The sequence below is a fragment of the Capra hircus genome, chromosome 5 (assembly GCF_001704415.2).
Source record: "Capra hircus breed San Clemente chromosome 5, ASM170441v1, whole genome shotgun sequence".
Lineage (NCBI taxonomy): Eukaryota > Metazoa > Chordata > Mammalia > Artiodactyla > Bovidae > Capra > Capra hircus.
Window position 1 is genome coordinate 102,672,883 of NC_030812.1, and position 21,091 is coordinate 102,693,973.

At 50.8% G+C, this 21,091-nt stretch overlaps 1 protein-coding gene across 10 annotated transcripts; it reads left to right on the forward strand.

Annotated features, from left to right (window-relative positions):
• ZNF384 (zinc finger protein 384) lies at positions 574–20,801 on the forward strand. 10 transcript variants are annotated; one of them, XM_018048563.1, is made up of 13 exons: positions 584–783; positions 984–1,040; positions 1,933–1,992; positions 8,443–8,513; positions 8,757–8,994; positions 9,231–9,278; positions 9,480–9,828; positions 10,684–10,776; positions 14,734–14,958; positions 15,649–15,831; positions 17,252–17,330; positions 18,295–18,453; positions 19,208–20,531. In XM_018048563.1, exons 4-13 carry the CDS (start codon positions 8,448–8,450, stop codon positions 19,595–19,597), a joined length of 1,830 nt encoding a protein of 609 aa, XP_017904052.1. In that variant the 5' UTR covers positions 584–783; positions 984–1,040; positions 1,933–1,992; positions 8,443–8,447; the 3' UTR covers positions 19,598–20,531. The 10 variants fall into 10 exon arrangements, with proteins under 10 accessions (XP_017904058.1, XP_017904052.1, XP_017904053.1 ...); XM_018048564.1 differs by lacking the exon at positions 984–1,040; XM_018048566.1 differs by lacking the exons at positions 584–783; positions 984–1,040 and adding an exon at positions 1,128–1,146.

Here is a 21,091-nt window from a genome sequence, read left to right on the forward strand (position 1 = left end):
GTTGTATTTAAAAGTAAAGCCGCATAAGTAGGAGATAGGAGATGTTCCACAGGAACTTACAGACCAAAGCAAAGGGAGTAAGGGGTGTGGTCAGGCAGGGATAGGATTCTGACGGTCGGGAGAAGTTATTACTCTTTGGCCCTGAGGGATCTCAGAAAACTACTGACACATTCTTTTCCTTTCCTGCATATTCAAAGCATTGAGACATCCTTGAGTGTACACAAGAAAAAAGAATAACTCCCTAAGTCAGCCTATCGCCCCCTGCGGTTAGGGAACCAGGACCGGTCTTTAAAGAATCCATACCGCCCCTCCTACCTTGATGCATAATTCATGAACCTGTCGCGTTCCCACCCTCCCACTTCCCCAGAAGTCCCTTCCGGAAGCCGAGACCGCCGTTCTGAAGGTTCGGCCCCTTTCCTTAGCAGAACTTGCCTTCACTTCCGCGGTGGCGTCACATCCCAGAAAGGTCTACCCCGTCCCGCGGGCAGAAGCTACTTCCGCCCCTACTAGTCGTAACTTCCTCCCGGGGTGTGCTGGAGCCTGGGCCGCGCCGGATGTGCTCTAGCCGCTCCCGGAAGTGACTCGACCTTTGCATTTCCCCCCCTTTCCCCATTGCCGCCCCCCCACATTGCTATTTCCCTCCCTCCCCCCTTTTCGTTTCCGGTGCTCCCGCCTTCTCCGCCGCGGCTCAACTCCGAGTCAGTGGGGGGAGGGAGGGAGGGGAGGGAGGGGGCGTGGAGGAATCGGGGTTCTCGGGAGCACGAGCTGCAGCACCACTTCCGGGTGAGTGTTGGGGGAGGGAGGGAGGGGGCCACCCACTGCCTCGCGCCCCCGCCCTGCGGGTGTCTTGCGCGCGATCCTTGCGTGTGAGTGTGTGGGTCTGTCTCGCGCCTAAAGTGCGTGCCCGTGCGCTCGCCTGACGCCCTCCCCCTCCCCTCGCCCCCTCCGGGTCCTCCCACCGCACTCGGCTCCCTCCTTCCCAGCAAACACCGCCCCTCCCGCGCTCTGGCTCGGCTCTGGCGCCGCCGCAGCCGCCTCTGGTGAGTCTCGCCGTCGCTGCAGCCGGCGCGCGCCGAGCTCTCTGCTCCTTCCCCCTCCCCTTTTCCTTGGGGGGGGGTGGGGAAGGGGGGGGTCCACGATGGGACTGTACGTGTGTCCGTCCCGGAACCGGAAGTGGTTGTGGAGGAGCGGGCGATGGGGAGGAATGGGGGGGTTTAGGGGGCGGGTGTCTGTCTGGTGGGTGGCAGAGTTCAGCTCCCAGGAGGGGAAGGAGGGGCGTCCCAAAGAAGGGTCTTTGAGGAACGGGTGGTGGGCGACCTCAGGAGAAGGCGCCCAGGGGCTGTCTCAGGGCAGAGAAGGTGTTTAGGGCACAGCCGGGGACTCCTGTAGCTAGACCACTGTGCAGGCTGAGGGAGGTACTTCTTGGCGCAGGGCCTTGGGTAGGCAGGGGCGAAGTCCTCGCAGAGTGGGGGGAGGCCAGAGGAAGTGCCTGGGCCTGAGCTGGCACTGTGCCTGACACAAGGCCTTGTGCATCCCCCCAGTCCTCAGCTTTGCCTTCTGAGTCAATCCTTGAGAGGCAGGGACCCTTCTCTTCATCCAACTCTTCTCTTCTCTGACCCTTGGTCACCTGGGGGCCCCCTGGAACTTAGAAGAACCAGTGTCTGAGCCCAGGGGTGGAACCCACACAGTGGTGGTAGAGTTCTTCTCAGTTGCTGGGAATTGGGTTTGTTTTCCTTGTATCCACATAGGGGGTGGCTCTGCCCTCCTGTCACTGTATCCTTGCATCTCTGGATCCGTAGGTTGGGATAGGGTGGGGGATCTGCCTGCCCTCCAGTCTTGAGTGCTGACAGTCAAAGAATTCCTGAGCTTCTGCACATTTCCCTGGTGGCTGCATCCTCACCGGCCCCTGTAACCCCGACAATTTGTTTACAGAAAGTTCAGGAGCCCTGGAAAGGACAAGGAATAAGACGACAGGAGGAAGAGAGAGAGAGGGTAAGACAATTTGGGGTTAATGACTTTTCTGATTTGGGGGAAGAAGGGGGTCACCATCAAATGGGCCTTTTTTGGACAACGTGACAGAATTTTTCAAGTAATAGCAATTGTAATCCTGGGGTTTGCTGTGGGAGAAAAATCAGACTCTTCCTGTTATCTCGAGGATACCCAGGAGATTCTGTGCAGAAAGTTGCCACTGTAACCCCTATCACCTTCCATTCCCACCAGTCCTCATCATGAATGAGTTGGGAAATGCTCAAGTGAAATCACTAAGCAGTTGCACTAAGCTTTGCACTGTTTCTAAAGGAGAGATTTATTCTGCTTTGGGGGCACATGAGCCCTAGTTGCCAGTGTAGCCTTTGTGGCATAGCTTATGGAATTGTCTTCATGTGTTTGGAACAAGCAGAACTGAGTTTGGAGTGGAGTTTGTGTCCTTAACATTGCATCAGTGTTTGGAGTGGATCTGGTGAGTGATTTGAGCCTGTGACAAGGGGTTATTTGAATTTGATATATAGTAGGGTGAAGTTTTGGGGGGAAAAGAACTGATTCGTGGGCAGTTTGAAGTAAAAATGGATAAAACTGTATGGAATGGATTCCAGAAGTAGGTCTGAAAGAATTCAGAATAGGAGGCTTGATAGTGATTGGGTTTCAGGTGGTCTGAAAATGACAATATATCAACCCCAAAGAGCTTATAATCCTAGAGGTGTCTTCTGAGAACCAGTTCCAGGCTGGTTTATAAAATGTATTCCCCTGTAGGTTTCTGAGCCAAATTGATGATTAAATATTAGGTGCTTATTCTCTCATCTCCAGCCTTTTTTTTTTTCTTTCCTGCCTCATGTTGTCCAGGCCTGTCAGTTACTAGTGGAATAGGCGAGGCAAGGAGAACCACTATGGTGTCGTTCCTGTAGGGTGCAGGTGCAGTGATCCAGTGGTGCCTAGGGTAGAAGGTTGCCAGCTTTGAGGTTCTGTTGGTCTTTCCCAGTAGAGTTGGGATAAACCTGTTCTGAATTATTTTGTAGTTGGAAGAGTTCATGGTAGGAGGGCCCCAAATCCTGTTGGGATGGCCCTTCTTGAAGGCCCTTAGGACTAGAGAAAAAGATTTGTTTCATAACTGACGAAAAATGGTCCTGGTGCTTCTTCACTTCAAGTTCTTAACTAATATTGCAACCTCTCTGCAGTTGTGCATCTTGGAACAGTTAGTGGAGTGTCCGAGACCATGTGTCAGGCTCTTTCTGTAGTTGAATTCAAGTTAGTTATTCTTTGCATCTCTCTTGTTAGTGCTTCTAGTTTGTCATTAGTAAGCTGGAGGCCATAGTTCTGAGACTTTGGGATAGTTCCTTTGTAATTATGGAACTTTTATGTAACTTCTACTAATTGTCACTACTAGTCCTCATTACGTGGACGTATTTCTCAGCTCTCTTCTTTTTAGGAATACTTCAAGCATTTTATTCTTTTTTGTGTAGTCTCCATCTCATCGCCATATGTCTTATGAATTTGTTTTAAGGGGGTTATACTCTTCCATCCTCTACCCAAGTAGAAACTTAGTTGAGTAGTAAATTATTCAGTCATCCACTGATGTGTAGGGCCACATGTAGATTCTGGAAGCCTTGATTCCTCGGTCCATTCTCTCGCTACTAAATTTGGTTGGTGTATTTCATGATTTCCTAAAGGTTGGTTGGGCGAGAGAATGTTGTTTTCACTTCCTCGGTCTTCCAAGATTTCTTTTGAGATTGGAAGAGGAATATGTAGTTTCCTGAACCTCTTGAAAAAAACGTGCTCTCCAGCTTCTCACTGGTGAACAGTGGAGGCATGGTGCAGTAGTAAAGTTTAAATTAAAGTTGGCACATTTTCAGTCTGCCAACATCTTCTTCCCACGTGTTGTGTTTTCCTTCTTTCCTGCACTTTGGGGCTGTGATAGAAGTCTTCCCTTTCCTTCCCAGTCTAGGGTCAGCTGTTCTGTTTGCTTTTGTTTTTAATGTATTGGCATAATCATCAAAATTAGTGCTCTATGGGGAGTTGCCTGGTAGTCTAGTGGTTAGGATTCGGCATTGTCAGTTCCATGTCCCAGGTTCTATTCCTGGTCTGGGAACTGAGATCCCACCAGCTTCCTAGCACAGCCAAAATAGAAAACAAAAAATAAGCAAAAGAGACAACAACAAAAAAAACCTGGCACTCTGTATGGAGATGAAGTTTCTCTGTAATATCATTACCGTCTTTGGGTTTTAAGACTGTTGACATGCGCCTGCTTGGATGTCAGGATGGTTTGGTGGCAGTTCTTCTGTGCACCATAGAGAGTTGAAAGGAGAAGGGGTCAAACAACAGTTGGCAGGTATTTGAGTGACCTGGCACCGGCCGGGGCACCCTGTGACACAACCCCAGGGGGCGCCGTTGACATGTCTTCTGGCAGCAGTTTTCCTTCTTGGCCTCTGTCTGATCTCAGGTCAAGGATACAGAGATGTAAGTTGGCCTCATCAGGCCAGTGCTGACCCTTCTCAGGTATCACCCTGCCAGCAAGTATTGCTTCTAGTTGGGTGAGCAGGGCTCCCCGTGTGCCCCCTTTTTGGGCCAATATGTTTATCAGAAGCCCACAGTCAACGTTTTATCATGCTGTCCTGCGAACAGCCATGGTTCTGATCTGCAGCTCTGTTCTTTTAAGGACTAGTGCAGAGTGAGAGAACAGAGTATGAGGTAAGGGGTTGGAGGGGCCTGTATTCCATTTGTCTGGTCTTTTAACTCAGACTCCATCATTCTAAAATCCCTTATCTTGGTGGCCAGGTGAATATCATCTTTCACTGCATTTTGCGTCATTGAAAACTTCATTTTGGGGTTTGTTGTTGGCTGAGTCAGGGCTTCTGGGATTTTAGTTCCCCAACCAGAAATTAAACACAGGCCCATGGCAGTACAGTGCAGCGTCCTAACCACAGGACTGCCAGGGAATTCCCTGAAAACTTCATTTTTCAAAGCATTTATTGGGAACTACCTGCACAATGTATAGTCCATCCCTGGAAATGGTCTAAATTTTGAGTTGTGAATCACCCACAGTATGAGAGAGCATGTACTAGAGCTGGTCTCACCTAGGACCCTTTCCCAGCTTGCTCTTTGGTCCTGGGTTCAGATTCCTGCTCTGCTCTTTACTGTTTACCTCCAGTTTTTCCATTTGAAAGATGGGTAACATCACATTAGAAATAACTATTTCAGTAAAAATTGGTAAGAAAAAAACAGGGATTGCGGTATCCTGCTTCATAAAATTGTTGTGGGATTAAATGGTGTGATGGTTGTAAAGTGCTCTGAACAGTTCCTTGAACACAGTCGGCACTTAATCAACGCTAATGGCGGTGGTGATACCGTCCACCAGATCACTTGGCACCCCTGTGTAAGAACCGACAGGCCACGTTTGACCCAGAAACCACTTCTCCGGAGCCCCCGGCGAACACTATGAATGAATGTAGTTTGGAGGTACAGGGGGCCTCGTGCGCAGGAATCCTGTTGGAGGAAAACCTTGTTTTCAGGCTCTCAGTTCCTCCCTCCTACATTTTCACATCCATATGAGTTGACTTCCTTGATTCTTTAGGGGGAAATTATAATTAGACCCTCCTTTCCTTAATTTAAAAACATTTTTTTAAATTTTATGTATTTATTATTTGTTTGGCTGCAGCATCATAGTCGAGGCACTGGGGATCTTCCTTGCACCATATGGAATCTTCAGTTGCATTGCAGACACTCTGGTTGTGGCGTGTGGGTTCAGTAGCTGTGGTGCGAGCTTAGTTGCTCCAAGACGTGTGGTATCTTAGTTCCCCGACCAGGAATCGAACCCACATCCAGTGCATGCAAGGCAAATTTTTAACCGCTGGACCACCAGGAAAGTCCCAGACCCACCTTTCCTTTACTTGCCAGCCTAATTCTCTACTTCATTTCCAGCATAGTCACCATATTTCACCAGCCTTTCTCTCAGCCAGAAAGACGGATGGGGGCTTAGGTTCAAGTTGGAGCCCTGGGCATGACTTTCAAGATCTGGCTGCTGTCACGGGATTCGCTAAGTACAGAATTGCTTACTAGGAGATGGGCCCTGTGTTGTAGAGTCGGGAAACAAGTTCGAGATGTGGCCCCTGCCTCTCCCCAAAGCTGGGCCAGATTGGATCCCCTGACGCTGTGATCTCATTGTTTCTCAATTTCCAATGCCTGCAGAGGGCCCTCCCGTCATAAACCAGCACGGGTGGGCAAGCGGGTAGCACCTGGGTGGAGAGTGTCCGGTTTTACTGTATTTATACCTCAGGGAGCAGGGTTTGTCTGTGCTTGACCTTCGGGGCATTTCAGGTTGAGCCTCTCATGTGAAGCTGTGGTTGCCGCAGATTTGGTACATTCCTGTCCTCTCCTTTCTGGGGAACGAATAGGCTGAAATTCAGTTCTGTTTACACTCACAGGTTTTAAGAAAATTGAGAGTGTTGTTCAATAGAGCAGTAAGTGTGCTGAGACTTCTCAGAGGCTGAAGAACAGGGTTACGTTTGAGTGAGATCCTTTCGCTCCACCTCCCTTGTTGGAGAACTTTCCTGGTTTGCCTAGTCAAACAGTTCTTGGTGCCCGGTTTCTGTGCCCAGTCTCCCCTCCAGCTATTGGTATCCCTGATGTCCACCTCCAGTGTGTCCTTGGCGGGACCGTGGCTATAAGTCAGCACCTCCTGCGAGTCTTTCGCCCCTCCTGGAGCTTGATTGCTCTTGGCCCAGAGCAGGTGTTCATGTTTGTTCCCACTTTTCCTCACGTCCCTTCGTAGCGCTCTCTTCTTTTCCCTTCACCTGCTTCTGCTGGCCTGGACGTCCCCTTGGTCCAGGCTTTGGGAAGCTACTGTGGACCAGCAGCCTGCAATTAAGCCTTGGCAGGAAGAGTGATCAGAGTGTGAAAGCAAGTGGTGGGTCAGCTGCACCGCAATTAAAACAATACATTAAAAAATAAAAACTAACAAGAAAGTGAGTGGTGGGGTCCCTTGCCTGGGTTTCAGACCCATCGGTGACCTGCAGTGTGATCCTAAGGGATTCCTTTTCTTTTTCTTATTCCTCACTCCCAGGGTTTTAGGCTCACGTGTCATCTGCACACAGAGAACTTGAGCTCATAGAGGCACAGGTGTTTTGAGAACTCCAGAGGGGTCTGGTAACGTGTGTGTGTTCTGGCCTACCAAAGTCCCTGTTCTCAGTCCCTTTACGTGGTGATCCGGGGTCCTGCTGCTACTGCGAGAGCTAGCACCCCTTTTAAAACTGCATACTCCAGGGACTTGCCTGGTGGCTCAGTGGCTAAGACTCCACACTCCTGTGGTTGATCCCCGGTCAGGGAACTAGATCCCGCACGCTGCCACTAAAGATTCCTCATGCTGCAACAAAGGTCCCTCGAGCCACAACAAAGACACAGTGTAGACAAATAAATATATATCTAAAGAACAAACTGGTTACTGCATGTTCTCGCTGCTCAGTCCAGGGTGTGTGGTACCCAGTGCAGCACTGAGTTTGTTCTTATACCTTGAGGAGAGCTGTGGGGGCGTGGCTCCCAGATATCAATATGGAGCCCCAAAATACGGTGATAATGATTCTCATCAGTTTCATTCTTTAATTTTCTTGGGCATTTTGTGTTCTGACCAAGAACCTTTTCAAGCTATATGACCTATAGACAGGTGGATTGGAACCCTTGGAATTTTTTTTATTTCAAGGAAGATGGATTTGAGGGATGAAGGGAGAGGAACAAGGGTAGATGCCCCAGCTCTTTCCAGCCCGATCAGTGATCTGCTTTGTGTGTGCGTGGGCCCCTGCCTTCCTCTCTCGTGGAAAGACTGGAGTTTCTCTTCTTCGTTTCTAGTATACGGCTTTATTTTTGCCTGCGCCGGGTCTTTGTTGCTACAGGGGCTTTTCTCTAGTTGCGATGAGCGGAGACTACTCTCTGGCTGTGGTGCTTGGGCTTCTCATTGCGGTGGCTTCTCCTGCTGTGGAGCACAGGCTCTGGGGCGCATGGGCTCAGCAGTCGCGGTTCCCAGGCCCTAGAGCACAGGCTCAGTAGTTGTGGTGCTCAGGCTTAGTTGCCCCGTGGCATGTGGGTTCTTCCTCAGACTGGGAATCAAACCCGTGTTGCCTGCCTTATCAGGCAGGTTCTTTACCACTGAGCCACCAGGGAAGCCCATGACTTCAGTTTCTCTTCTTGTCAGCAAAAGAAAGCAATACCAGTTCTGTTTCTTTGGGCTACAGGAAGCACCGTATGGGTAAAAGAGCTCTCTCCCCAGCATCTGATCCTGGGAGCCTCGGTTGGATGCGGGTGTAGTGCCGAGGGCCCTGACCGCAGGGACCCGTGTGCCAGGTCTGAGGGCTCATTCCCAGCCCTGTGGGAAGAGACCAGGAGCTCCTCTGCTCCTCTCCCCACTGCTGATCTGGTTCAAGTTGTTCCTGCCTGTGATGTGGTGTTTCTTTCCATCTTCAGGTAGAATGGAAGAATCTCACTTCAATTCTAACCCATACTTCTGGCCTTCAATCCCCACGGTCTCAGGACAGGTAGGTGGTGGTTGGCTCCCTTGTGTACTTCTGTCAGCTCTGAGTAGCGAGTTCTGCGACTGGATGCTGAAGCAAGATAAATCCTATGCTGTCTCCCCAGGATTATATAGCGTTTCCACTCAGCTAATCTCTGGAAGCACAGCTATTAACCACTGTCCTTTGGTCTCCATGGAGCAGGGTGCCAAGGGAGCATGCGGGCTGGACCCTCCCTCAAAGGCCGCCCTCCCCTTCCTTTCCTTTCAGATTGAGAACACGATGTTTATCAACAAGATGAAGGATCAGCTGCTGCCAGAAAAGGGCTGTGGGCTGGCTCCGCCCCACTACCCCACCTTGCTGACAGTGCCTGCCTCAGTGTCCCTGCCCTCGGGCATCAGCATGGACACAGAGTCTAAGTCAGACCAGCTGACCCCACACAGCCAGGCGTCGGTCACCCAGAACATCACGGTGGTCCCCGTGCCGTCAACAGGACTGATGACCGCCGGTGAGCACCTCCACTCTTCTCCAATCTGAGGTGTTGATCTTCCGCGATCAGTACCCCAGGCTGGAGGGTGCCGGGGACATGGGGAGTGGGATACGTGTTTTGATTCCTCAATCAAATCTTTATTAAGTGCCTACTGTGTGCCTAGCAATGCGCTAGGCATTGTGGGGGAAACAAAGAAGTAGAAGATGCGGTCCCTGCCTTTGAGGAGGTGACATTCTTTCCTTCTCTGAATCAAGGAGTCTCCTGTTCTCAGAGGTGGAGAAGAGAAGGGAGTCAATCAAGGGGTAAATCTCACTGTTACTGGGGCGGGGAGGGGACAGGGGTTAGGAGACCATTGTTTTTCTACAGGGCTTGGGGTTTCCTGTATACTCCGGGCGGGGGGACGGTGGTGAGGGGCTACATAGACAATGATCTGGGGAAAATGAAGTAGGACCAGGATGAGGACCAGGCAATATGACACCATCTCCTTTTTCTCGCAATCCTAGGTCCTGGCCTGGTTATCACGTCCCCCTCAGGCTCCCTCGTGACCACAGCCACGTCAGCTCAGACCTTCCCCATCTCGGCTCCCATGATTGTCTCAGCTCTTCCCCCTGGCTCACAAGCCCTGCAGGTGGTCCCTGACCTCTCTAAGAAGGTAGCATCGACCCTCACCGAGGAAGGCGGCGGTGGCGGCGGCGGCGGCGGTGGTGGCGGCGGCACTGTGGTGGCCACTAAGCCCCCCCGGGGCCGAAAGAAGAAGCGGATGCTGGAGTCGGGGCTGCCCGAGATGAATGACCCTTATGTCCTCTCCCCTGAGGACGACGATGACCATCAGAAAGACGGCAAGACCTACAGGTAAGGGTGGAGCCGGAGGCTGGAGTGGGTGCCGCACTCTCAGCTTCCCCGCCCTGTTGGGCTCAGCACTCTGGCAGCTTCCACCTCAGATCTGTGTGCATGTCAGGCGTTCAGTTGAGGGGGAGGAAGACAAGGCTGCTGGCCCTTCTCTGGGGCCTCTTCCCCAGGAGGCAGACCCATTTCGCCCCTTCATTTTTGGGGGTCGTCAGCACTGACTCATTCGGGGGTGACATAATAGAATTTTTGTCTTGTTACGAGGCTTTAGACTAGGTTCAAGACTCTTGTCTCCATCTCCTTTTTGCTTTCTACATTTTCCTTTTTTTTTTTTTCCCCAAGAAACTTTTCTGGTTAAGCAGCTAACCTTAACCTGTGTTCCATCCACCAGTTTGTGGGCCCTGTTTGAGCATTGAGCCTGCCTGACCCTGCATGGTTGGGATGGCGGGATGATGGGAGGGGTCTTTATTAAAAGGTGGAGCAAATAGGAGCCCTCCCCTCCCCCCCTGTGGAATATTTGCTTGTTAAATGGCTGTTTGCTCACCTTCTCATTCATGGAAGTTCTTTTCATCTCCTACTTCCTTTAAGTTGCCCATTGCCAAAAAGCATTCTAAGGATATTTGCATGTGATACTATAAGAAAATGGTTACATTATCTGAACTCCCTACCCTTTGAAAATTGGAAATCTTTTATTTCCCTTGAGAACCATCAAGGGCCTTAGAGGGTTCGGGGAGTTTAGCCCCAGTGTACAGAGTGGAATAACCATTGTCGAAGCTTTGATGCAGATGGGCAGACATGCATGGCTGGGAGACTGGGTCTGTCCTTAGCGTACCGAGATGGGCAATGTTGTTCCCATTTTAGGAGCGAAGGGAACTGCGGCACAGGAAATGGACAGAGCCTTGGGCTCATGGATTCAGTTCCCGGCTCCACCACGAACTTGCTGTGTGACCCTGGGCAAGTCCTTTTCCCCTCTCTGGGCCTCAGTTTCCTCATCTGTAAAATGGGGAGAATTCTGTTTATGCCTCCCAGTTGGGAGTATATATCAGATAAGATTTGAAACGTTGGGAACTTCAAAACAGATAAGAAATGGTCATCACGTAGCATTTATTTATTTTTTATGTGTCGTACATTTCTATCATGGAGAGTTCAGAGCATTTAAAAGTCATCTTTGTGAATCAGAATGAGGGGAGTGTTGCTGTGCTCTGCAGAAAGTATTGAGCACTGCAGAATTCCAGCTCATAACCTGAAAGTTCACTGCAGCTTTATTATTGCAGGTGTACCCTACTTTATACAGTAAAAGTGTTCCTGAAAAATGTTTACATCATGTCATATCATAAAGGTACTTGACAAGCTTGATTCATTTAAAGGCATCGTTTTATATATTTCATAAAATGAAAATCCCTTTTAAATTTATTTTGTACGAATCTGGGTTTTTATGTATTTGCATAAAGTGAGGTCATCGTGACATGGAGCCACAGTTCAATGAATTCATTCCTTGTAGAAGCAATGGGAGGGCTCCCTGACACTGGGGGACCCTTCACAGGGATCGGGGTCCCCTGATTCTGCTGTGGTTTCTCATGTGCTTTCTGGACCCACATGATAGCCATTTCTGGACTCCTCACACTGCATGTGCAAAGAAACGCAAGCTTACAATTGGAGGGCAGCCGTGACAGGACTTCCCACACCCTCAGTGTTTTTGGAATTCTTGACCAGCCCCACCTCCAGGTGGCTAAAGGGAGCTCTGAATTTAAGGGGGACTAAAGCCTTAGGTTGGGACTATCTCCTGGAGAAGGGAATGGCAACTCACTCCAGTATTCTTGCCTGGGAAATTCCACGGACAGAGTAGGCTGGTGGACTCTAGTCCATGGAGTCACAAAGAGTCAGACACAACTGAGAAACTAAACCGACACCACAGCTATGTTATAGGTAAATGGAATTACTTCAGAAACTCAGAACTCTGAGGTGCCAGAGGAATCTTTTTAATCATGAAGAATCGCGTTTGCAAATCCATGTGTGGGTCAACCACAACCATTCCTGTGGTCCATAGCATTTAACTGGGCGTTGAGGGAATTGGGTTCTTTTTCTCTGGGCAAGTCAACTTATTTCTCACTCTCTGTCCCCATCTGTAAAATGGGAAGATTCATCCTGGCCCCCATCTCTTGTAGAAATGTTCTGAGGAAAATCTGAGTATCCAGATGTTTTTTATCATCTTAGGAGAAAAAAGTCGTTAATTCAAAGCTGTTCTTGTAACCAAGGCCATGGCCTTGCATGCCTCCACAGGGGCACCCTTGTGGCGTCAGTTGTGCACAGTGGCCTCCGGAGCTGTGTACCCGGTGACATGGACACTGGCCTTCCTATCCTGCCCACTGCCACAGCTCTCCTAGTTGGGTTTCTCCCTCCCCCCCGCCAACCCCTCACACACACACCTGGCATTAGATTTGTACTTACTTGACTTCAGAGGATTTTGGAGATGGAAGTACATTAATGGTCACCTAAGCCTCCCTGTAGTTTTAGTGTTTAAATGTTTCTGGCAGATGCTGCAGTGGTCTAGCTCTCCCTCGATCCCTTCTAGAGTGAGGAGTCTTAGGTCAGGTGAGAATGAATCATGAGTTGTCCTCTGGCAAGTGGCTTCACCTTTCTGAGCATTTGTGTTCCTGTCTGTAAAATAGGACAGTGCTTGCCAGATTGTTGTGAGGAGTGGAAACCGTGTGTTTAAAGGGCCTAATTCAAGGACCTTCCCTGGTGGTCCAGTGGTTAAGACTCTGTTCCCAATGCAGGGGCCCAGGTTTGATCCCTGTTTAGAGAACTAGATCCCACATGCCTCAATTAAGACCCAGTGGAGCCAAATAAATCAATGAATAATATATATATATGTATATATATATTTTTTAAAGGCCTAATTCAGACACAACAGCGAATGGCATCTATTAACTCTTGTTTAGTATTGAGTTATTATCACAATCATCTGTATGATACTTACCCCTCTGGAGACGGCACATTTTGTTGCCAGTCCATTTTCAATGAATTTAAGTTTGGCAGATCTTCCGTAGTTGAAAACTCTGATGAAGAGACTTGTTTCTCTTTTTTATAATTAATTCCAGATGAAGGGTACAGTTATGTGTTCAGCATTCACATGCAAACTAACGAGGTTTTATTGGAGTTAACATGAGTGGGTATGTCTTTCCACCTGTCTGAGAAATCTTAGTGGTGGAAGGAAATTAATCTTGCAACTTTAGTGCAGTTTCTCCTCCAAGTGACAAGTGTCTAGTTTTTAACCTCGGTCTTAGTGAAATATAGAGTAGTGTGAGCTCGTCCAGCGCTGGTGCTGCCAACGTTAATGCAATTCTATTACTGGAGAACACTTGGCTTACTGTTGACCATTCTGGGTCTTTGAGGGGCAGATATTTCTCTCTCCATTTTACAGACCAGAAAATCGAGGTCTAGATTGACAAGCAGGACTGTAACTGAACCCTGCATAGAGCCCAGGTGTCCAGACTTCCGTTGGACCCTACTGACTATAAACAGCAACCCCCCCCAACACACACACACACACGCACGCACGCACGCACACACGGTGGATATCCCAGTTAATAGCAAGGGGTTGGTCAGCTGGTAATTGGATTTCCTTCAGAGTTTTCAGGCAACTCGAGAATATTTAGCCTTACTGATAGGCATTTTAGTGGAAGCATTAATACAGGAACTGTATCCCCAACTTATTAGAGTCTCATCTTCTCTGAGGAGCTCAAGAGTTCTTTTCAGTTCTTACGTTAATTATTTTCTGAAAAATTTCCTGGGATCAGAAAAAAAGCAGAATTCCCCCTTCACCATCCCTGAGCTCCTTTTCGAGAAGGAGGACCCAGAGCAGAGGGTCCAGATTGCCCTGGCTCCCAGGCTGCGGCCCTGGCTCCCAGGCTGAGGCCCTTGCTGGCAGCCCACATCATATGCTGCTGAGGTGTTCAGGAGTGATAGGGTTCCAGCTCACATAGAGACTACATAGCTTTTCCCCAGTAAAGTCTAGATAGCTGTGGCTTATCTTGCCCGCAGGCCTCCTTATTTGATACTGGTGGGCAATGTCAGTAGGAGAAGGATTGCCAGCTCAGGTGGCGAGTGCAGGTTCACTCAGATGCTGCTGCTGTCAACCTGAGGTGCTGGCGTTGGTGCCAAGCAAAGGTTCAGCAGGAAGCTCGGTGTTTTGCGAGTCTTCTCCTGAACGTTTGAGGGGTACAACCCACTCCAGCAATTTCCTTGGCTTATTGCAGAAGTAGTTCTCAAGTGACTGGCGAGGGGCTGGGGGTGGGGTAGTGAGTGAAACATTGGATACAGGGTGGAGGCCAGACACAGGGTTGGGGAAGGCCTCCTCCAAGTAATCCTGCTGTTTTTCCACCCCGTGAAGGAATCTAGATTCACTGTCAAACAGGAAGTAGGAGAAAATCTGAGGAGACAGGAGAAAAGTCCTTCTGGGGAACCTAGTCAGTTTGTCCTCACTGTCTTCTAAGGAGCTGGAGGGGTTCCCCGAGGGATGTCCTTTCACCATGGGACCCTGGAGGAAGGGGCGCTTAAAAATCTGAAATCAAGTTACAGGCAGAAGGAAGATGGGCACGAGGTGAATCCACGTCAGCCCAGGGCCAGTCATAAGGTTTTCCTGTCTCACATGGGTGAATTCTTGTATATGTACACACTGGGGAGTCCAGGCATTAAGCAAACACTTGAATTAAATACTCACATTGTGCCGGGCTGTGTTGGAAGCGTAGGCTGTCGGAATAGATAAAATAGAGCCCCTCCTCTGGAGGGCCCATGGTGCGGCTGGCACAGGAGAGATCAGAGGGGTTGGCATCCCTGGCAGCGGAGGGGCGGGCTCAGCCACTCCCGCTCGCTGAATGGAGTCCTAACCGCTGCCCTCCCTTGGCCCAGGTGCCGGATGTGCTCCCTGACCTTCTACTCGAAGTCGGAGATGCAGATCCACTCCAAGTCCCACACCGAGACCAAGCCCCACAAGTGCCCACACTGCTCCAAGACCTTCGCCAACAGCTCCTACCTGGCCCAGCACATCCGTATCCACTCAGGGGCCAAGCCCTACAGTTGTAACTTCTGTGAGAAATCCTTCCGCCAGCTCTCTCATCTCCAGCAGCACACCCGGTAAGGCTGCTCTCGGTACTCCCTCACACCCCAACCCGCCCTGCCAAGCGTGGACCCTGAGGCCGCGTGGCCAGCACCTCCTCCTCCTCCTCTCCACGTTTTTTCCTGTGTCCCTTTCCACCTTGCCCCTGGGAGCCTCGACTCCCCATTGCTGTTTGTGAAAACTAATGACATGTCCCTGCAGCTCGGGCGGGGTGGGGCCCGGAGACTTGTGCTCTCTGGCCCCAGAGACTGGACCCATCTGTGCGGTTTCTCTCTGTGTCTGTGTTTGGAAATCTTCTGCAGAGCAGGCCCTGCTCTTACTATATACTTCAGGTCAGAGCGAAGGTGCGCGTTCAGCCTCAGGTCCATGGGCAGCAGGCGGTGGTGGTCTTTGTTCAGATTACTGTGTGGAAGCAGGGTTTCCGTGGTGAGTGTGTGACCTTGGCCCAAAGCGGAGGGCTGACGAGCCGGAATTCTTTAAGGTTACTGGAGCCAGGGGTGCCGCTCTTCATCATCTCACTGCCATTCTAGCCACCGATTTAAGATCAGCAGCAGCGTAGACGCGGGTGTCCTCTTCACCAGCCTCTCCAGGGGGGAGGGAGGCGGGGTGCTCTCGTCCATCAAGCAGCATCCTTGCACCCAGCGGAGAGCTGAGCCCGTGGTGTCGAGCCGCTCCCTCCTCCCCCTCCCTCCTCTCCTCTCCGGCAGGATCCACTCCAAGGTGCACACGGAGATCATCAAGCCCCACAAGTGCCCGCACTGCTCCAAGACCTTCGCCAACACCTCCTACCTGGCCCAGCACCTCCGTATCCACTCGGGGGCCAAGCCCTACAACTGTTCCTACTGCCAGAAGGCCTTCCGCCAGCTCTCCCACCTCCAGCAGCACACACGGTAAGGGAGAGTGGCGGGCTACTGCCCCCGCCCCGCTGGCATGCCCTCCCCACCCCCGCCCCGGACACACACAACAACCCGCATGCGGGGGGCGGGGGAGAGACCCGGCTGGAGGAGAGAGCTGGCACCGGGGAAGAAGACCACGCAAGACTGGAGACACCAGTGGACATTCAGAGATCTGCCTTTGTGGGTCAGAAGCAGTGCCGAGGAGACGCAATGATTATGGGCCATTCCCTGATTTGGAGGAGGAAACCCGCTGGGAGCAGAGCTGACAAGTCCTTCCCTCATCCTCCTGCCTAGAGACAACCTGGCAAGTGTGCATGTCTGGCAAGATTTTCTCCTCGAGGACATTTGGTGGGAGAAGACTGTCCCTCTAGCCCTTGGGCACCAACTATGAACGGGAGGTAGAATGCGACTTCAGCCAGCTACCAGCCTGGCGACACCGACAGCACCACGCAAGGCTCCCAGGGAGGCCAGGAGTACAGAACAGAACACATCCCAAATGTGCACAACGAAACAAAAAGGCTCCTACTCCATGAGGATGTGCAGTTTGTCCTGAGTAGCCCGGAGGAGGTGAGCCTGCGTTTAGAAGACCTGATGACCTTCGATGGGATCTCAAGTTGAGCTGGAGTCCAGGGTCTTGCTGGCCATAGGCGGCCTCTCCCGCCTATGTTTTTGGAGGTGGCAATTCTCCTTAACGTGGTCCCACAGCTGGCTTCTCGAAGAGGAGGAATCAGGCTTTCCTCACAAGGAGACTCATCCTGCGAGGTTTTCAGGATTTTTACACCCGTGGTCTCAAAAAGCACCCGGTCACAGAGATGCTTCTGAAGTTCCTGCCAAGGAGCAGGGGTCTGGAGACCCTCAAGTCCTTAGCTCGCCTCAGCATAGGGCCCTGTAGTGTTTGAAAAGGTCAGATTTGTACTAACTTGGGCATTTCCTGCTGTGAGGGCAGAACTAGGCAGAACCCTAGGAGTTTCCAGTGTCACGTTGCCCTTCACGGTTTGCATAACTCTGTGCTCTTCTTTGACACCAGAATTTTCTCTGGGAGTGGTGCTAAGGTGGAAGTGATGGTTTCTGGCTGTGTGTTGGGGACCATGGGAGAAGTGTCCTGTGTTTCTTCTCACTGTTTTGTTTATCTTTCACCTCTGAACGTTCGTGAGGGATGATTACTGTGGGAGCTGCCTCGGTTGCCAGGTTGTGGCCTGACTGTCCCTTGGCTGCCAGGCCCCCAGCCCTCCCCTCCCCGCAAAGGAGCCCAGCTTGAGCCGAGTGGCATGGGCAGCAAGCGGAAGTTGGGCCCGTGGCCTGAGCTGGCGCCTCCTGGAGACCCGCGCCGTGTTCCCCAAGGAGGCCTGTTGAGGCGCTGGTCCCTGAGCAGCCTTGCTGACGTCTTCTCCCTTTCTCCTCTCATCCCATGCAGAATCCACACCGGGGACAGGCCGTACAAATGTGCACACCCAGGCTGCGAGAAAGCCTTCACACAGCTCTCCAACCTGCAGGTAACTGCTCCACCCTGCATACGGGGCCTGAAGCCTGAGGCCTGGGGGTTGAGGCGCCGTGTCACCAGCCAGGGGTCCTCAAACTCTTTCAGGACCCTTTACACTCTTAACAGTCATCGAGGAACCCAAAGAGCTTTTGTTGACATGGGTGACCACACCTAATTACAGAGCTTATCAAACTGAAAAACTGTTCAGTAATTTGCTTATAAAAGTAACAAACAAAAAATAAATAAATAAAAGTAACAAACAGGGATTTCCCTGGCAGTCCAGGGGTTAAGACTGCACTGCCAATACGGGGGGTGTGGGTTTGATCCCTGGTCAGGGAACTGAGATCGCATGTGCTGTGTGGCTCAGCTAAAAGATTTTTTTTTTAATAAACAAATTTTTAAAATTAATAAAAATAACAAACCCTGTTGCACATCAGCATAAATATCTCTTAAATCCTCCCCCCACTGCCCGCCAAAAATACTGAGAAGAATGGCATAGTTTTATGCTTCCTTCTGTAGCACCTGGCTCACTGGAAGATGGAGGGACTCTCTTTGTGCTGCATGTATTCTGTTCCTTCTTAGACATCACGTTATCTCTGTGCAGCCAGGAAAGAACGATCATGAAAAGGCACACGGTGTCTTATTACCACTATTTTGACAATACTTTTGACCTGGCAGCCCCCTGAGAGGTCTTGGTATTCTCCAGCAATCCCCAGACCTCTCTTTGAGAACCACTGAATGAATGGCCCCGGCATAGCCGCCAGTCTGACATTTGGGATCCTGGTGCTTGCTGCCCTACGGGTGCTGCTTCCCTTAGCTGGTGCCTCCTGAGGTTTCATCTGAAGCAGTTTCTACTGTCTGTGGACGGAAACAGAGGCCAAGAGTCCTGGCGCCAAACTCAGGGCCTTCCATTAAGGTTGAGGAGGCAGGAGGGCAGAGTCTGGCACACCCATCCTGATTCCTCCCAATTTTCTCAGTCCCACAGGCGGCAGCACAACAAAGATAAACCTTTCAAGTGCCACAATTGTCACCGGGCGTACACAGACGCGACCTCGCTGGAGGTGCACCTGTCCACGCACACAGTGAAGCATGCCAAGGTGTACACCTGCACCATCTGTAGCCGGGCGTACACGTCGGTGAGCGCTCCCCCCAGCCCCCTCAAGGTGCTGCACCTCACCTTTCTGATAGAGAGCTGTGACCACACCCCCTCCCTTGCTCCACCTTGCAAGGATCAGGAAAGAGAACCGAAGTGAAAAGACGCAGAGCTGAGGAATGTAGAGGATGCCTGGTCCTTTAAGCCTAGATTGACTGCTCAGCAGTGATTCTCCATTTTCCTTAGACATAAGACAAAAGAAAGCACCTTGAAACTGTGAGAAATGAGATTTCAGTTAGACCTCTTCATTAGACTCCAGGGCTTCCCAGGTGGTGCTAGTGGTAAAGAACCTGCCTGCCAGCGCAGGAAATGTAGGACATGTGGGTTCTATCCCTGGGTTGGGAAGCTCCCCTTGAGGAGGAAATGACAACCCACTCCAGTATTCTTGTCTGGAGAATCCCATGGACAGAGGAGTCTAGTGGGCTACAGTCCATGGGGTTGCAGAGTCAAGACACTGAAGCGACTTAACACACACACACATTAGATTCCAGAAAAATGTGTTCAAGTTGTTCCATTAAGAGATTTTGGAGAAAATGACAGCATTCCCTGCGCCAGTTGAATGCCCGTAGTGAATCTATAAAGGTCCCCCTCTCTTGTCCACCCAGTAGTGAGCCCTGAAAGTGGCTTTAGGGGAGAACCTGCGAGGTTTCAGAACACCTCTGTATCCATGTTGTTTCATTTAAAGCAAAGTAACAGCCCTTCTTTCCTCCCCTCAACTCCTTTTCCATCTCCCCCAGGAAACGTACCTGATGAAACACATGCGCAAACACAACCCTCCTGATCTCCAGCAGCAGGTGCAGGCAGCGGCGGCAGCAGCAGCGGTGGCCCAGGCCCAGGCCCAGGCCCAAGCTCAAGCTCAAGCTCAAGCTCAAGCCCAAGCCCAGGCCCAGGCCCAAGCCCAGGCCTCTCAGGCTTCGCAGCAGCCACAGCAACAGCAGCCACAGCCACCACACTTCCAGTCCCCTGGGGCAGCCCCCCAGGGTGGGGGTGGTGGGGACAGCAACCCGAACCCTCCACCCCAGTGTTCCTTTGACCTGACCCCCTATAAGACGGCGGAGCATCACAAGGACATCTGCCTCACCGTCACCACCAGCACCATCCAGGTGGAGCACCTGGCCAGCTCGTAGAGACCTGTGCTGCCAGCCACTGGGAAGAGGGGGAGGAAGAGCCAGTCCCTCCTTTCTCCAGCTCCTCCCGGTGGGAAAAGTCCTCTTCTTCTTTGACAGGCCACAGCTCCACCTCCTTGGGCCTCAGGCGCGGCCTTCCTTCCCAGGATACCATCCTTATTCTCAGCTCCTCTTCAGAAGGAACGTCAGCCCTCCCGATGGGCAGAGGAGTACTGAGCTGGTAGCGTAATCCGGCAGCCTCCCTGCCTAAGCATAGCTTTTAAAATTGGGGGTTGGTGCTCAGGGGAGGGGTTTGCTATGACCTCATAGAGACTATTCCAGCGGGGCACTTACTCTCCTCACCCTCGTGATCCTCCAAGCTCGGGCTGATAAGAGGACTAGAGGTTGGCCCTCCCGGATGTCAGAGAGGAGGGAGCCCTAAATGCGACCAGCCTCCTGTTCTACTCTTGCCTGCAAAAGAACAGAGGTTCCTCCTGTGCCCCTGTCCCTGGGAGCCATTTTCTTTCCCTCATGACCTCACTTCACTTCTACCTAATACCAGAAGGAGGTCTGGGGGTGGGGGATCAAGGGCTGAGATGTGGTCCCCAAGGGGCCAGAGATCCCCAAAATGGTCAAGGTGGCTTAGAAATGTGGGTTATGGTTTTCCTTGGAGTCTCTCCTCTCCTCTGCCAGCCGAGGCCCTGTGCTCTGTCTCCCAATCCCCAGCCTAAGGAGCTGTGGGTTCCTTATGAAACCCCACAAGGGAGTGCTGCAGAGAAGGGAGAGTTCAGGGCAAACGCAAAGACTGGACTTAGCTCCCGAGGTGCCACGGTCAGTTGCCGGACACGGATTTATATATAAATATATATATATAAATATATATATATCCACTCATCACGGCCATCTTTGTTGTAACCATTTCTGTGTTTATAAATGCATTATCTCAGAATTTTCATATTTGATGTTTTGTTTATTTTTGTCCCCTTTTTGTTTTTCTCCACCCTGTCTCCTGGCCAGCAGCATTTTTATTTTTCTTTGTCTTTTTTTTTTTTTTAAAATCATGGCAGATTTCCGAGAAAAGAGAAAATGGAAAAAAAAAAAAAAATCAGGAAACAAGTTGTTATAAAGCAATTTAAAATGAAGACAAAAAAAAAAAGAAAAACTTATGTACAAAACCAAGGGGTGTTTTTAGAACCTTGTATAGAAATAAATTCGTGTAAAAGGATCAGAGGCAGTGGAGCTACTGATGTGAGTATAAACATGGGGGAAATAGCTATCTGGAGAGGCATTCAAGACGGAGGATTGACAGTAGTGTGTGTGTGGTAAGAATGAATGCTGTGCAATGGGGCTCTGTGTGTGTGTGTGTGTGTGTGTGTGTGTGTCCCTAGCCACAGAAGGCCACACAGCCTTGAAATTTCTGAAGTGGAACTTTGGTTTACGAGGGTTCTTACGGACAAATCCTGTGGTGAGGACTAAGTGCCCAAGTATGTGAGAGCAGGGTGTCAGTCATGCATT

Bases quoted from the DNA above. Each gene is read 5' to 3' on its own strand.
- ZNF384 (XM_018048563.1), top strand. From the start codon at position 8,448: ATGGAAGAATCTCACTTCAATTCTAACCCATACTTCTGGCCTTCAATC. The intron at 8,514-8,756 runs GTAGGTGGTGGT...CTTTCCTTTCAG, and splicing joins TCCCCACGGTCTCAGGACAG to ATTGAGAACACGATGTTTAT. The intron at 9,829-10,683 runs GTAAGGGTGGAG...TTCCCATTTTAG, and splicing joins AAAGACGGCAAGACCTACAG to GAGCGAAGGGAACTGCGGCA.